The following is an 18800-nucleotide window of genomic DNA, read 5'->3' as shown; positions in this document are numbered from 1 at the left end:
CTTGTTTTGTTTTATAAAATTGTGAATATTAATTAAATTAATTATTACGATTGTTTTGTGACTACTTTCATTTACTAATTAAAAGTTAATTAAGAATTCTAATAAAAACACATATTAATAATGTATTATAACAGTGAGTTAAAAACGTTATAATAAAATTATTTTGAATGTATGAAAAATATTTATAAATTGTTATAATATTAAAACATTTAGGCCGTATAACATTTTTATTAAAATGTTTTAATAATGTTATACGTACCAAATTTATACATCGAGATAACTTTGGTCAATGCATATTACTATAACGTGTTTATAGCATGAGGAATTGAATTATAATAATAGATTTAAATTGTTAGTAATTACTTATACAATATTATAATATAAGAAGATCGTAATCGAGTAGGTATTTACATTTAATACAGTACATCAATATATAATATAGTACATCAATTACCTTGTATATATTTTCCAAATTCAACGTTGCCGGTTACCTGTTAAGTTTTTTATTACATATTATTATTATTATTGGTCTTATGAAGAACACTATCTTTGTAATATCTGCATTATTCCCATTATTTTAGCACGATTATCAATATCGCTATATTTAAATTATTATTGTATAATCCCGGTGACTATCCATAAGAGCCGGTGGATATGTACTAAGTTGTGTATATATATCAGGGGTGTCGAAAAAGCGGCTCGCATAGTTTAGGTTATAGATAGTATATTATATATAGGTATGTATGTATTTTGTATACGTGTAAATCTATTATTCCTTTTTTTTGTTACTCATTTTTCCCGAGTTTTATGCCTATCGGATTTCTCGGCCCTACATTTAGTATAAAGCCTTTTTCCTCTTTAATTTTGGTTTTGCCAATAATTATTATTATTATCATTAAATTCTGCCAGAACGTGGTTAATATTAATGTATATATGATAAGAAATCCACGTCGCTCCGGCTTTATTGAGTCTCGGCTCGTGGTCGGCGACCACGCGAGTACAAAGGCGACCAAAGACGTTCGATTCTGAAGTAAAAACGATTATCAAGGTGACGCTACTTTTTTATAGTAGGGGTAGGACGCTTACCACTCTGGTTGTTATTTCATAGCTTCTGTCGTATTACCTGCACGTGTACCTTGGCAGTTGTGATTTTAAATTTGTGTGAAGCGCTTGTGGCTCATTCTTACATTACAAAAGTTGGTAATATAAGCTTAATTTTTATGAGTATATGTACACGTTTTATTTTATCACATCAAAAATACCGCGTTATAAAGTCACCCATATAATATTGTTCATAATTTATAATGTATAAACAATATGTTGACTAAGTATTTAACATTACAATTGTTCGTATTTGTCGTCATAGATATTTGTATTAATATAAAATGGCATTTTACTTCGTTTCCATATTATATCACGAAATTTAAAGATTTATTAATAACTAAATTATTCTTTTTTAACTTGGCTTTTTTTTTTACACGGTGTTATAACGATGTGTTTTTGGTGTGATATCAGCTATAATTTTTTTATAAAATAAGTCTCCATTTCATTTAAATGTATATATCAATAATAATAATCCAGCTATCATCGTTGGAATTATAATATTATTATAATTATTATATATTGTATTATATTGTGTTATATTTTATGTATTATACTATATTATTATTATTATATTCACCGGAATCCGAGAGACCGCACTGTCCCGCCGCCGCCGCCTACACATATTATAGAGTAGAATATTTCGTTGCGCTGTCGTCGCCGCCGCTACTGTCGCGAACAAAGTAGTAGGTATATTTTGTCGCGTAAATCGGTCTTAAAAGTACTTGAATATTTTTGGTTATAACTTCTAAACCATCTAACCAATCTGTTTAAGAGTTCTTCTGTTCTCATCTTCACAATATTTTTGTAGACCTGATTTTGTATTAACAAAAATTAGCACGGTATTTCAATAATGAAATCGGTTATATAATAATCGGTTTCCTGTTATTATACGTTAGTGTTAGGGGCTACTACGCTGTTTCTGTCCCTTAGTAAAAATTACTATCTAATTTTAATAGTTGACTACTTATTCGTAGTAGTTGACTATTATCTTTAATAATATTCTCATAGTTAACTATTTAATTCTAATAGTAATTTTGCAATAGTTTTGATGTTTGGAATATTTAGTAATAGGTAAACTACTCAATTATTAGTAGTGAACTATTTACCATTTTAGTTGATAGTACACTTATATTTAACTGTTATAAATAATAGTCATTAGCTATAATACAATTTGATGTAATAATAACTATATATTTTAAAATAGAAATAAAATAATAAATAATATTAATAGGTAGGTATTATAGTTTGTCATATAATAACATTAACTTAGCATAGCATGTGGACGTGGCGGATAAGTTCTCAACAGTCTGTTAAAATAAAAAGAAAGAAAATATATATATATATATATAGGTATATACATAATAATACTTGAACAGAATTAGATTTAAACATTGAAAATTAACAGTTCGTTTTTATAAAAACAAGAAATCTAAAGTTTTTAAAACATAATATGAATATATGATCATAGATAAAAATAATATAATAGGTAATATAGAATATAAATTAAACGTTAAAATTATTAAGATCTAAAGCATACAAGTATTTGATTAACATAGATTTTGTTTCATATTTAGTTATATCAATATTTAATTTTCTACATAAATCAATTCCAACATTAAGAGTATTAAATTTACCAATATGTTTGTTAACTTTTATACAATTTAAATTACTTAACATTTTTAATCTAGTATTATAGGAATGATGTAGTTTAAATATATTGACATTTGTTTTAAGTAAATGTAATAAAACATTCTTGAAGTTAAGTGCTTTTATGTTCAATACTTTAAATTTGTTATACAAGTGTATAGAATGATATAACCTTGGTATGTGTAAACTTATCTTAATTATACTATTTGTAGTAATTAGAATTTGTAGATTCTGTAGATGCGTATTGTATGTTCCAGACGTTCCAGTCCAAATATCTAAACCGTAATTAAAGAAAAGAAGACTGTTCATATTAACAAATGACTTAGTATTTTTTTTTTAAATTTTTAAAAACATACAAATATAGTATTCAAATTAATAGTTATATGCTGTAGTTGTATGTGATAGGACCATTTAAATATTTTTTCAACTTTTACTCCAAGACACTTAATTAAGCTTAGATTTTGAATGCCTATGTAAGAACAATTATTGTCTAACTTTAAACATCCAAATCTATGTTTAACTAGTGGTTCTGTAAAAATTAGTGTTGTATTTGACAAATAAAAATACATATAACTAGATTTATTATACTTAGTTTGTAACATATAATTGTCCAACCAAATTTTAACTGCTATTAGGCACGAGATAGACAATATACATATAGTTCATTTTCACTTTATGCTTTAATCAAAATTACTATATCATCAGCAATCACCATACAAAATAATAGATCTATTTATTTTGAGATTTAATAAGCGATTGACATAAATAATAAACCAAATTGAACCCAGGACTGTACCTTGAGGGACATCATGTTTTGTTACTAGAGAATTACTATATACATATGTCGATTTTTAATACCTTTTGGCTTTTATCTATTAGTCGGCAAAGTAGTTAATAATTCCAATGGTTTTCCACTAGTGCCACACATTTCTAATCTTTTAATCAACATTTTATGATCAACGAAATGAAATGACTTTTTTAAATCTAAAAAAATTCCTAGTATGTTGTTGTTATTATCGAAAATTGTATGTACTAAGTCGTAAAGATAAATTTAAGTTTCTGTTGTAGACCTTTCTAAACTAAAACCAAATTGATTGTTTGAAAAAAAAAATTACATTTATTTAAAAATGTAATAACTTACCTATTAAACATTTTTTCAAATATTTTGACAATGGATTAGGTTTAATACATTGGTCTATAATTTCTGCATTTTTGTTTATCGCCATTTTTCTGTAAGGGTATAAAAACAATTTTTTAAAACATTGAGGGAAAAAATCAATACTAATTGCTAGATTGTAAATAATAGCTGAAGGAATTGAAATAAAGTTAGAAGTTTTTTTTAAAAAAACATTTGAAAGTTCATGTTCATAAAAATTTAATGAGCACTTAATCTCATATATATATATATATATATATATACTTAATTATATTATGATTCACATCACACGGAGTGATTAATAAAGCCACCGACGTGTAAAGCTGTATGATTAAATTTCACACATCCATTGTCACTTATTTGTTTAGCAATGTTTGTATCAACTATATTGAAATAGCTGTTTATGAATTTATTAGCTATTTCATATTTATCATTAGGTAATTATTCTATTGTTTACTCAATTAACTATTTGATTAATAGAAATATTAGTATTGTTTTATTTATACTGGAAATATACTTTATTATATCTTTCACATCACGTGAATCGAAACATTGATATATTTGTAAAAAATTAGGTGAACAAATTTTCATCTGCATGACGATTGAATATAGCGTTTTTAAAAAAATTAGTAGATAATTATGTAGATAAATAAATGCATCTATATTTATTAATTATTAATTATATAATAAATTGTGTACACTTTGGTCTATAGGTATATCGTATATACTATTGAAAACATTATACATGTATATTTTTGTGTACATTAATAATATACTATATTATTAGTTGCAATATAATATAAATATTATTATAATAATAAAATATTTATAGTTACAACTTGCATACTTCATATTATACTATATTTTGCTATAATAATTATTTCAATATTTATAAAAATATAAAATTTAAAATTGTTGAATGTATTCTAATTTAGCTGTGCCAGTATCACCACCTATAATATTTACCTAATTTCTTTTAGGTTCAATATGAAAACAAAAAAATGTTTTAAAACTACTAAATTTGCTCCATATCAAATCTCTTATCAGTAATTTTTAAAATAAAACTAAAATTAATACATTTTATTAATCGATAATATTTTTGAATTAAAATTCATGTTAATTTTTTTTAGGACAAGTACGAAATGGATCATGCATGATCATAATTATCATACTTCTAGTAAGATTATTTAGACTTTGCAATTCAAAACTATTTAATAATTCATTATTATTATTATTATTATTATGTATTTCAGCTTGTGTGATTCCTGAAAGTACAAAATTCTTAAACACCAAGTAAGTTTGAAATCTGTTTGACTTGTCAAATTTTATTTTTTAATTTTTTATATTGTTTTATAGAATACTTGAAGATCGCTTAGGCGGACGGTCTTCAGCCGTAAATATAAATGATTATAAGATGTTGAATTCAAATGAATTCATTAATGATATTCTTATAGAATTTTATTTAAAGTAAGTGATTTCAATTCAAATTTTATAAATAATAGTTATGCATTATATTATGAAAAATGTTTTTTGTACTATAGTTATTGGTATACTGAAAAATTAAGTGAAGAAGATAGAAAACGAACGTATGTATTTAGTACATACTTTTATACTACTCTGGCAAAATCATTTAATGCCTTTGATTATCCAGCACACTTCACAGCATCACAGATAAGACATGAAAAAGTAAAAAAATGGACCAAAAATGTAGACATATTCGAGAAAGATTTTGTTTTTATACCTGTAAATGAAAAGTAAGAATTAACATAACTTTAATCATCTGTTTTAAATAAAACTTAAAATTGTTATCAAATTAATTATTATTTTTAGTCAACATTGGTTTATGGCTGTAATCTGCTTTCCAAATCTATCGGGCAAAGTTAATATGAAAGATGGAACTCCAGTAAATGAACCTGATGATGATGCTGGTAAATATTTACAATTTAAATATATTATATTTTTTATTTCATTAATTTCATTTTTACAATTAGTGAATTTACAATTATTATGAAATTAAATAAATCCTCTTAAAAGCATGATGTACAAAAACTCTTAGTTTTATAGTACCTATTCGTTTAGTTTTAAATATTTATGTGTTGATTATTATGAGCATATACTTGTATTACAATATTTTAATCGGAGATGGTTGACAAATAATATATACTAAATAAATTATAGGTCGATATGTAGTGCCACCAATAAAATCTATTGCTATTGGTCGTAATGAATCTGACCCGAACACTGAAGATCTTTGGTTGTTTGATATGGCATCAACTATAAGAATTTTTTTCTATAAATAATTTAGATCATTCAATATTTTTCAAAAAATTGTTGTTATTATTTAATTTGGATATAAATATTTTTTAGGCAAACGTATCAATTAAACAAGGAGTTGATTATGAAACTGATGTTGCTGTTACAAAAAAAAGCAGAAAAATACAAGTTAAACGGTAAAATATTTACATTATTAATCTAAGTCAATGTTACTATTAATAGCTTACTTATTTTTTAGGCCTTGCATTTTAATTCTTGATTCTTTATCTGGTGGTGTTCGCCGTGCCAGAATCACAGCTACATTATGTGATTGGTTAAAACAAGAATATATTGCTAAGTATAATGGAAAAATAAAGGATTTTAGTCCACAAGCTATAAAAGGAGCGTTAATTAAATTGCCTCAGCAACCTAATTATACAGATTGTGGCCTTTTTGTGATTCATTTTTTTAAAAGGTTTTTTGAAGTAAGTTAACTAATCATTGTATTGTAATGCACATGCTAAATCTTACCATATTTTAGAGGCCGATTGTGGATTACACTTTACCGGTTCGACATTTAGAAAACTGGTTTTCTATCGATGAAGTTGTTAAGAACTGCCAAAAAAGAAGAGAATTATCAAGTATTATAATAAGTAGGATGAAAAATCGAGGATCCATTTTGCCTGATGATATAAAATTGCCATTTCTTGATTTCACCGACCCTAAAAATACTAGACTATCAAATTGAATTTAATAAAAACAAATCGATTAAAACCATGTTATAAGTATTTCATTAAAATGTTAAGACCCTTTTGATTTTATTTTAAATTGTAAATATTATGATATATTTGTAAGCAAAAAAATTACTTTTAACATAGAAATGTAAAAATGACTGTGATTAGTTATTTGAAAATAAATGTTTGGTTTATTAATGTTCATTCCAATTTATCTGCTTCAATTTGTATTATATTTGAGTCATTTAAATTTGATATCCTTATTTGGTTAGAATATGTTTTGACATTTATGTTATGTATATAAAAATCCATGTGTATTAAAAGTTTAAAGTTAATATTTCAATATTATGCTGTTAACATTGTTGTAATGTATAACATTTACGGTTTATAACAATGTAATTAATTTTGTTAATTAAATTTATACACGTACACATTTTTTTCATATAATTTTATATTTTGAAAATCATGAATATGTGTTCTTATTCAAGGTTAGTTCCAATTTTGAACAGCTTAGTCTACAAGAAATATTTTTGTTGGCTCTGTCAAGAATAAACACTTAAACAATGTTTGTAAATTTTCTAATATTTACTATTTATCTCCCTGTAAACACAATACTTACCTAATTAAGTATATTATTATTATAATAATATACCTTTAAATTATAGTACCTTAAAGTTTTATTTTGATACCACAATTATTTTAATGTAATAATTCAAATTATTATGCATGCTATGAAACTCTCTAGTCTCTAGGATGTGTCTGGATGTATAATAAATAGTAATATTGTTTGCGCCGGAATGGTTCAGAAATTATATGGCAGTTGACCACTATGAGTGGCACCTCGAGTTTCAGGAATCGTTTAAATCTGAAAGAAATATAACAAAAATATTGTTGTAGTGCGGTGCGCTGAATGTATATAATTAAAATAATAATAATAACATAATAAGTGTTATTGTACAAAAAATGATGATAATAATTAGAGCAGACTTTCATGCACTAAAAAATCATCAAATATGCACTTATGCATCAAAAATTAAAAATATGCAGTTAAATATGCCCTCAATAATTAATACACTAATGTATATACATATATATTTTTTTAATGTATTGTGTACTTACTAAGTAAGATAAATTAAATAAGATAACTAGGTACCTTACAAAAATAAAATTCTCAAGGCTTTTACCTAAAGAATAAATAAAAATTTAAATTATAAGTACATTAAATATATAAATATAATCATACCTCCATCTCCAAGCAATATCACATGGTCTGTACTTTCAGAAAAGTATTTGTTTCCATGACGTCCAATAAATAGAAAGCTGTCATGGTAACTGCATGGTGATCTTACAACTACATATAAAAATTCCATTCATGGTCCACAAACAACCAAGTATACAGACGTACAATAGGTATAAAAAACAACTCTTAAATAAATAATTAATTATACTTTCTCTGTGATTGGATTTAAAACCACTACCTATTTGATACTTGTTAACTGATGAATGCATACCTGAACATTTAAATATATAACATTTGTACATATAAATAAAAAATATAAGATTTTGCAGACAAAATGAAATTAATGTTGTTTTACTGATATGTGTTGGGATACACATATTAGTGTTAACAACTTGGGATACAAATAAATGTGGATTGATCCAAATACTGATTAATACATAAAGTTTATTTTTACCTACTAAAAACGTTTACAAGCTGTGGAGCAGTCTCGGAGTTGATGTTCGCTGATGTTAATCGCGGGGAACTGCCTTTCTCTTACATATTCAATTTAGCCGTAGCTTTATAATAGTTAAATTATGAGACAGCACAGGAGAAGCTTATTGATATTCAGCATTATATATTTTACATGTTTTGGTTTAAGATACATATATAAATATATGTATGTATGTATGCTATATAATATATAATATGTATGTATACTATATAATATATATATGACGTGTAAGTATATAATAGGTATCTACAGTTGCATATTATTATGTTTATAAATAATTTTGTAACAATCGTTACAAGTGTATCAACCCACACAGCATTTGCAAATCAAAACCATTGAATAAATATTAAATTTCAATTGGTTTTAAAATATTTAGAATTAAAAGTTAATACAATGTTGATTATATGTTTTATTTTTTTACGTTGTAGCCAATATATTATATATTTATAAATAAATATTTGTTTAACAATATTTCATTTTTAAAGACAATAAAAAGTTGAATAAATCTTAAAATTTAACATTTAATCAACAAAATATTAAAATGTTTATTTTTTGTTTATAATTTCTCATATTTTATTCAATATTTATAACTAATATTTTATTTTTATTTTCTATTTATTTTATAAATATATTTTATTTTTAATAGCAATTTTACATTTAATGAATCTTAATATGTAATATTAAATGAATAAACTATCTTTATATATTAATTATTTAATGTTTAAAACTAATAGTTTAGTCAATAATTATATAATATATAATATAAATATAGTACATATAGTAATATATTTTATATTTATAATTACTATAATTATATAATAGAATTTTTCATATTATAATTATATATGTACCTACTACCCACACGGCATTTGTCAATCATAAATGTTGTATAAATGTTTGATTTTAATCGGAATTCAAATATTTTATTTAAAAATTAATACAATATTGAATATATATTTTATTTATTAGGTTTAGGATCAAAACATTAAATAATATTTAATAAACATTGTTATAAACACATTTTATTTTAAATAGAAATTTGAGTTTTGAAAAATGTTAAAATTTAATATTTATTGTACGTACTAAAATAAATAATTATTTGATCTTAAAAATTCAATATTTATTGTACATTTGTTTTTTTAATTAATATTTAATTGTAAGCCGATTGAAAAAAAAATATTTTATTTCCAATTAATATGAATATATAATTCATATTAAAAAAAAATAAAAATAAAACATTTATATCCAATACCTAATATTAGTTGCGAATTTCATCTGCGATATTTACACAAGGTACAACTCGTAATAATGTCGACGATCGTAGACTTTTTTGAGCATATAGCATATACCTATATTATATTATATAAAATTTAATTTCTTTTATATTTATATTATAATAAATTACGGTTCTGAATTTTCGAGTTGCGTCCAGCGTCTGCAAGATTAATATTTAATTCTGTTGTTTTATTTCTATATTTATCTACTTATTTGGATTAAATTATATCCGTAAATATTTAGGTATTAGCTCTTGTAAATATTAGTTTATATTATATATTATACTACTTAATTCATAATACATATATATTAAATTTACATAATATAGGTATTTTAAAATTTGAATTTTGGATCGAAAGCAATGTAAATTTGAGTGTAGACACTGTAGACCGTATAGACTGTATAGAGATATAAGTTGTTTAGAAGGTCGTACGTAACACGATAGATAGCCAGATAGGTAAGCATTGATGTGCATAACTGTACTTTTATGATATCAGCGGAAATTTTCTGGGGAAAATACGAAAACGGCAGATGATTATTATTTGGTTACTTATATGGGTATTATGGTATTTATAGTTATATTATTAGTAATTATTTATCTATACCCCCCTCGTCTCCGCGACTCATCGGCTGCCGACAATACGGATTATTGGAGTTATTCTATATTACTATATTATTCTATGTCTCTTAAAATTCTGTATAATCACTTTCATTAGCGACATCGAAGCCATCGGTTGGTCCCATCGCTCAGATGCACTAAATTGTCTAAATAATTATTATATTCTTTTCTGTCCTGACCGCAGTGACACTTATTAAGTAATATGCGTATTGCGTTTACTCAGTTTACTCAGTATACTATTTTATTATTTTTCGTTTAACATAATAATTATATTGAATAGTGTTATAAGACGTTTTTAAGTTTTGATCTTCGTCAAGAATCATATTATACAGGTAATAATATTTTATTGTTTTTACTTCGAAGAAGTACCTATTATGCAGTTAATAGTAAGTATTTTTTTTTTCAAATAATTAATACTGATTTAAGGTTTAAACTGATATAAAAAAATAAATATATAAAGAGCATATTATATTATTATACAATACTAACAGCCCAAAAAATAAAAATACAACTATAAAAATATGTACATTTATTTTATGTTATTTTAATCATATTTATACCTTGCTGATAAAGCTTTGTTTTTAATTGGTGAATAAAATAAGCAATAGTTACATTAATTTTTGTAAATTATAGTATAATTATATTGATAATTTTTTAAACATGGTTTTTACAAATTTAAAAAACTTAAACTTCATTTAATTTAATTAAAAATATAATTACAGGTAAATTGTATTCCTTATTACCTACCAACAGCATAGGTAGTGTGTGTGTTTTCAGTGTTGTTCAGATACGGTAAAATGTATGTATATACCTATACCTAAACAATAATTTATTTTTTACTTATCTAATATTATTATTATTATTATTAAGTACCTAGGTAGTTATAGTTATTATATAATAAAAAAAATAGGGTGTCTTATTTTGTATAATATTATTATGGCTCGTTGCCCTATTAGTAAATCTACAAAGCGCCGTAGGTTCTTAGAGGAACTAGAAGTTGATCTGGATGAATCAGAGTTTCAATTTCAAAGCACATCTTAGAGTGATGCTCATCATGAAATTAGCAATAGTGACTCATTATTTAAACCATTCATAACCCCAAGTATTGCAAGCTGTAGTTCGATAAGTGATGTAAATGATGACATTAATGATAGTCAATTACCTATTATTTCATTTTTTGATAGAAATATTTCAATAACTCCTGTAACTGACGAATATGAATTTAAATTAAATTCAGATCCTGATACTGATAGTGACAAAGAGAGTATTTCTAATCAAAACCCATTTTTTAATCACGATAATAAACAATTATGTTAAATTTAATATCACAATGGGCAGTAACTCATAACATTTCTAATACAGCCTTTTCTGCATTATTAAAATGTTTAAAATCCCATCAATGTTTTGATAATTTTCCCATAGATGCCAGAACTATTTTAAAACCAAATCCATATTCAAGTCCAATGGAAATTCAATCTATTCCACCTGGTGTTTACCATCATTTTGGTATTTCTAATGGCCTAACTTCATTAGGAAATATATTAAACTATACTGAAGAAACAATTAAAATATTAATAGGTATTGACGGACTACCTCTTACCAAAAGCTCCAATAGTACATTCTGGTCCATTCTTGGTTGTGTACGGTACCCATCAAATTATCCACATATATTTCTCATTGGTCTTTATTGGGGAAAAGATAAGCCTGAAGAGAGTAATATATTTTTAAAGGACATGGTAAATGAACTTATTGAGTTATCAAAAAATGGTTTTATGACAGAGTTGGAAAAAAAAAGGTCATTGTCGATGGGTTTGCTGTGATGCCCCAGCTAAAAGTTACATTTTAAAACTAAAGGTCATACTGGGTTTTTTTCATGTTCAAGGTGTAGTACCGAGGGAATTTATTTTGAAAATAGAGTATGCTTTCCTGATATTAAATTTACCAAAAGAACTCATTCAGACTTTTTAAATCGTAGAAATGATGATTATCATGTTACTAATTCTACTTCAATAATAACTGAAATTCCACATTTAGACATAATTTATGACTTCCCATTAGATTATATGCATCTTATATGCTTAGGAGTAGTGAAAAAATTGATTTTATTATGGTTAGGTGTTATTAAAAAATCACCTCTGTCAATTCGCTTACCAAGTAAAAAAGTACAAACTATTACTAATTATCTTTTATTGTGTAAACCATTCATAACTTCAGATTTTACTAGACCTCCAAGAGGACTGAATGAAGTTCTTAGGTGGAAAGCCACAGAATATAGATTGTTTATTTTGTATACTGGACCCATAGTTTTACAAGGTATGCTTAATGAAGACTGTTATTCTCATTTTATTTGTTTACACGTATGCATTAGAATTCTTTCAACTCCGGTTATTGAAAATGGGTTGTTAAATTTTTGTGAAAAATTATTAGCATATTTTGTTGACAAATTTGGAAAATTATATGGAAAACAGTTTATTTCACACAATGTACATGGGTTATTACATATTACAGATGATTATAAAAAATATGGGGCCCTTGATCAATGTTCGTGTTTTCCGTTTGAAAACTATTTACAATTTTTAAAAAAAAATGGTTCGAAAATTTGAAAAACCTCTTGAGCAAGTTGTAAATCGATACCATGAATTTTTGACATTTTCTAATCCTTGTAAAAACTTCCATAAGACAAAATCAGTTTTAGAATTTAAAAGACTTCATACCAAGGGACCTCTTATTAATAATTTTACTGGGCAACAATTTGAATGTGTTATATTAAATGATTTTAAAATTAATATAAAATCTAATGCTGACTGTTATATTGGCTTTATTGAAGAAGGAAAACCTCGTATTTGCAAAGTTGAAAATATTTGTATAAATAATAATGAAAAAGTATTTATTGTGAGATTTTTTAATAAAATTGAACCGTTTTTTGATAAACCAATTAACAGTATTAAGTTAAATATTGCTACTGTAAGCAATTTATCAGACAACCGAATTTTTATAAATATTGAAATCTCAAACCTTATCAAATATATGATTTTAAACAGTGCTCATAATACACAAATTGCTTATCCTATACTACATTCAAATAAATAAATAATTAAATCATTTTTTTTTTTTTTTTTAAGTGTTCTAATAAATCTATCAATTTTTTTTATTTTTTATTATAAAGTATAAAAGTAGGTTTAATTTATATCATTAAAATGTTGTTTAATTTAAGCATTCATATTACTTTACTTACCACAATTTTAAATTGTAGTATAAATGAGCCACCTATAATTATTTAAAAATGCCTAATATTATATTATAATAAATATAATAATAATCTATTATGTGTATAAATTAAATATATAATATATGTCTGTACCTTATTGATGTAATATTATTAATATTATATTGCTATACAGGTATATCTATTAATAAATTTTTTTGAAAAGTTTTTGTAAATTAGATCTTTGTAAAATTAATGTAAATTTTGAAAATTTTAATTTTAATTATTAATATAAATTGTTGATTAGTTACTTTATTAGAATCTTAAGTCACTCAAGTATGTCTACATCATACTCAGTAGTTCATTTTTTTGATGATGAAAGCGTGGAAGCAGTTCCCAGTTTTTGGGTCAATGACAAATTCTGTGCTTGGCCAAAAAAAATAATTTATGTCAAGAAATATATTGAAATTAAACGTATTCCCAATGATACAGATTTTATCTATTTAAAAGCTCGAGAGCTTTGTAGAGGCTTGAGTAAGTTAACTATTAGAATTAATTACTTAATTATTAGTTTTATTTTTAAATATCCGTGTGCTTGATTTTAAAAAAGAATCATTGAATGAAGCTAAAGAAAAAGCCAATATAAATAAATAGATATAAATCATATTTTACTGATGATGAAGATATTTTATTTAATCAAAAAAATGATCAACCTAATTCACTGACAGCATCTATTCCGTCAATGCCAATATTTTCTAGTAAATAGTTGATATAATATTCTAGTAATATTTGAGTTATTAAATTATCAATACATGCAACATTTGTTCTGTTACTAGGCCCTGAAAATAATGAAATAGTTCCTTACTCTTCAAAAAAATCAAATGTTTCAAAAATAAAGCATAATAAGATCCAATCCGGTTGGTCTCCATCACCTAAAAAAGCAAAACGTAACTTAACTTAATTTAATACCTACGTAATTTTAACATTGAAAAATTAAATATTGATTGTAATAATTTATTGTTTGTAGAAAAAAGTCAAACTGTTCGACAACTTTCATTTAAGGACCATAATAATATGACGCCTATTCAAGAAATTGAATTTAAAAAAAGTAAATGTATAAGTTACATATTATTTGTTTTAAATATTAAGGCAGTTAATAAATTTTAATAACATTTCAGGTTCATCCAATTTTGTCATTGTAGAGAATGTAAATACTGATCAAAAACAGCATTTATACTCTAATAATTTGTCATCAAATTTAAATTTGCCTGTTAAAGAAAATGTTAATGAGACTGCAGGTAATATACATACTTTTCTTTATTTTATATGTTGTACAAAGATATAAATAATTAGTTATAAAATAATTTGTTCTTCAGACAACACTCTGGATATCAGCTCAAAAAAATTTTCTTTTGATTCACCAGCTAATTCACCATGGATTTTAAAAATCCATTAATTTTAAACTTTTAATTAACATTTGACATTGGGTTTACAATTTTAAATAAATATTTAAAAAATATTAACTTGATGTGTGGGTACGTTAGGTAACAAACCCTTATATTTCAGCCGGCGGTTATATTCCGATGATGTTGGAGAGGCACCATCGTTTAACGTCGCCTTTGAATTGTTACTTGAATACATGAATTACACTCACACACGCGTAAATACGCAACTATTAAATAAGCAAAATTGCGCATGCTCTTTTTATTAATTAACCCCATACACTCTAATTCTATTAGTTTCTTAATAGTACTTATCTATCAAAGCATATTATATATTATATACCTAATCTATAATGTATAATATAAATATATATATATATTAAAAAATAATTATTTTTATCAAATGTTACACGTACCTATCGGCAGCTCGTCAAATAATGACTGATTTTATACTTACAGACACCATATTGAATTATTTTGTAACTTATTATAATACGAGTATTAGTAATATATATTTTATACATCATATTTTAAAAATTTTAGCTTAGTTATTCGCTTTTGAGCATAAAGATATTTTTCAGAATTATTTATTTATATGTCATTTGCTTGCAAATATATATATATATATATATATTATTAATATTATTATTTTAAGCGATTATAATATAATACCTACATTTGGAATTTTCTAATTAGTTTAGTTATATAATTGTTGATATCAATTATTTGTCACCAAAAAAATTATAAGTCGTAGGTAATACAACAATTACTATTATAGGACTATTATATTAGCGTATTTGATATTATGCTAAGCATAATAATCTTACACCTAAAATACATTGAGTGCATTTTTACACATAAAAATTTAATTTGATTGTATACTTTATTCAAAGCAGTATTAGCCATTAGGTACATTTTATTAGTAGCTTAATGGTTATAAGTTATAATTTGTAAATTAGGTAGTGGCATAAAAGATAAATATTTTCATGATTATTTGATGTCATTGTCATAGAATTAATGTTCACATATTCGGTAATATACATTTTTAAAACGGGCAGAGACTGATTATTTTTAATAGTATAATATGTTTACATAGAGATAAAAACGAAAAAAAAGTTTGTAGTACTTAGTTTTGTTTTTCACAAAATATTGTATTTCATATAAATGTCATAATATACTTTCATTAATTTCTTTTATGTTATCGAAGTAACTTGTATTATTTATCAATAATAAAAAAAAATATTTATAAATCTTTTGCAATTTAAACCATAGTTATAATTATAATATATAAATATATCATTCAATAGTTATTTCTCATGTATTCAAATGTATAAGAATCAGTCACTATGGACAATTTATATTACTTAAAATTATAAAAATAAAATTTCATATATTTTTTAAATATATAATTTAGATGATAATCAAATAATAAAATGTGAACATTGGTGACGAATCAATCAATTCAGGATAATATTATTATAATATTTTAATTTTTAATCTTTATTTAGGTATAGGTATTAAAATTAAAAAAAGAAGAATAATAAATACAATGTTAAAATAGTATACAAATGTATAAAAAATAAATGTATATATTATTATGGATGACGGGACGATAAAAATCCATTACGGCATTACCTATTTATGTGCTGTTCTACAACTATTCGATAAAATGTTACAATCGTTGTTTATCGCCGTTTTCTGTCAACAAAACACATAAAATGAAGCACCGAATTAATTCATGTATGAGTCACTAATATTATACCTATTATATTATTATATGGTTTATCTTACGTTCGATACATTTTACTTTACAATTTTAAGATAATATATTTTATAAACATCAAAGATGACTAACATAGGGACCAAAAAGCACATTGTCAGTGATATATTATACATAATATAATTTATAATATCACGCATAAATGCATAATATGATTTAAGTACATACAAGAATAGTAAGTCTCATATAGTTTATAAAATATTTCTCGAATAAAATTGTTTTGAGCTAATTAATGATATGAAAATTATGATTTTTCACGGACTGCCGATCGAGTCTTATAATTCTATATATACGGTCACGGTTTATATTGACATATTCTTATTATTAGTTGTTACCACAAACTATATAAGTATTAATCGCTAATTGGTTAGTTATAATATTAGGTATACTATTATAATACTCAGAAACGATAATCTCCATATCAAATATAGCACCTAACACAAAAACAGGATTTCTGATATTTTAAACATTGTTACGTGCATAAATAATAATCTGCGTGTATGACATGATAATTATATCGCTTACACAGTATCATATTTTATTTTCGAACGGATCATCTGTTGATAATATTCCAATGCCATTAGTGGGTCAGTAGAAAAACTCAACGGCAATCCGAAATATTTGGCAATAGTTAGCACACCAGCAATATAAATAATATAATATACAGTGCCTACAGGTACAAAGGTTCTCGTTTATCTATCGCTCTTTTTTGTAAAGTATGTTAGCTTGCCGTTTTGGTTTGTTTGTACTGCCACCCCGCCGATTCAATAACGGTATGCGGAACGGAAACGATGGCAGTGTCGAACGGTAAAGAATGCGCCCAAAAGCAACAAAACAACGGCTGGCTTAGTATTGTTAGTGTAGTGAACGTTTTTCGGCATACCTACCAAAACACCGCAGTAACCCACTCTCCAAACCCACCCACCCACCTACTTATTGTTCGTTCGGCGGCGAGACACTGTTGTCACCAGCGAGGTACTAGCAGTGGGTACTATACCGGTGACTAATGTACCCTTTGTCTACCTAACCTGATTTACAGTTTCTTTGGTAAATTTATTATATACAAGTTTGAAGTTATTTTTTTGTTTTGGTTAAAACTGAAAAAGCTAATAATTTTATACCCAAGAATAGAAAATTGAATACAATATTACTATTAAATGTTCTACCATATTCTTATGGTGGTTTCAGAATAATATGGTAAAACTTTATTAACTAGACATTTTACATATGCATTCAAAGTGAAAATATTAAAAGTACTTTTAGAAGATATTTCAACAAAAAAAACAACAATTTTTCCTATAACTGTTTTTTTAAAAAAAATATCAATACGTAATGACAGTTCGTCGTTTTAAAAATATTGTTTTATTATTAGTTGTTTATGCCTTATATTCTTTAAATATCTATATTTCTAATTTGTTTTTAAATTCTATCGATGGTTTTACTTTAAACGCTTCGCGTCGACGCCCGACGGTTGGTTCTAGTTCACTTTGTGCGGTCAAGCATTAAAAGTGCGAAACGCGAACACCCATTTCCGTTTACACTTACAGGTTTAGGACTGACAATGATTTTAATCATTGGTGTGGTTAAAAATGATAGTTTTATACTTACACGATGTTAATATAATATTTGTTATAATGTTTATTTTTTTTTTTTCATTGTCAAATATTATTATTGTCATTTTTCATTTCGATTATTTTTTTTGTAATAGGTAATAAACTAATAATAATTTTCAAAATCCATAAAATAAATCAACAGGAACTTGACAACAATAACCATAATCCATCATAAGCCGTGGTTCTAACCAAACAGATTAGCTATTTAGCTCAATGTGTGGCGCTTCGCCAATGATTTA

The 18800-nt window shown here is 24.8% G+C and overlaps 2 protein-coding genes and 1 long non-coding RNA gene across 3 annotated transcripts; 2 read left to right on the top strand and 1 right to left on the bottom strand.

The window, feature by feature from the left end:
* Window positions 1-395: 395 nt before the first annotated feature.
* Window positions 396-1331, bottom strand: LOC126555734 (uncharacterized). The gene is made up of 2 exons (XR_007606936.1): window positions 1087-1331; window positions 396-1025 (listed from the first exon to the last, which is right to left on the bottom strand). It is a non-coding gene; the product is annotated as an uncharacterized LOC126555734 (long non-coding RNA).
* A 3725-nt stretch (window positions 1332-5056) lies between these two features.
* On the top strand, window positions 5057-6908 carry LOC114131963 (sentrin-specific protease 6-like). The gene is made up of 8 exons (XM_050210618.1): window positions 5057-5084; window positions 5161-5200; window positions 5264-5374; window positions 5449-5661; window positions 5738-5835; window positions 6086-6161; window positions 6420-6645; window positions 6702-6908. Exons 1-8 carry the CDS (start codon window positions 5057-5059, stop codon window positions 6906-6908), a joined length of 999 nt encoding a protein of 332 aa, XP_050066575.1.
* Window positions 6909-10461: 3553 nt separating this feature from the next.
* LOC114131964 (uncharacterized) lies at window positions 10462-15626 on the top strand. Its single transcript, XM_050210619.1, has 8 exons — window positions 10462-10853; window positions 11244-11320; window positions 14034-14260; window positions 14337-14484; window positions 14563-14673; window positions 14754-14834; window positions 14905-15024; window positions 15103-15626. The coding sequence occupies exons 4-8, from the start codon at window positions 14469-14471 to the stop codon at window positions 15180-15182; spliced, it is 408 nt and encodes a 135-aa protein (XP_050066576.1). The 5' UTR covers window positions 10462-10853; window positions 11244-11320; window positions 14034-14260; window positions 14337-14468; the 3' UTR covers window positions 15183-15626.
* The last annotated feature ends 3174 nt before the right edge of the window (window positions 15627-18800 follow it).

The sequence above is a fragment of the Aphis gossypii genome, unplaced genomic scaffold (assembly GCF_020184175.1).
Source record: "Aphis gossypii isolate Hap1 unplaced genomic scaffold, ASM2018417v2 Contig01043, whole genome shotgun sequence".
In the NCBI taxonomy this organism is placed as follows: domain Eukaryota; kingdom Metazoa; phylum Arthropoda; class Insecta; order Hemiptera; family Aphididae; genus Aphis; species Aphis gossypii.
This window is presented reverse-complemented; position numbering and strand designations above follow the sequence as displayed.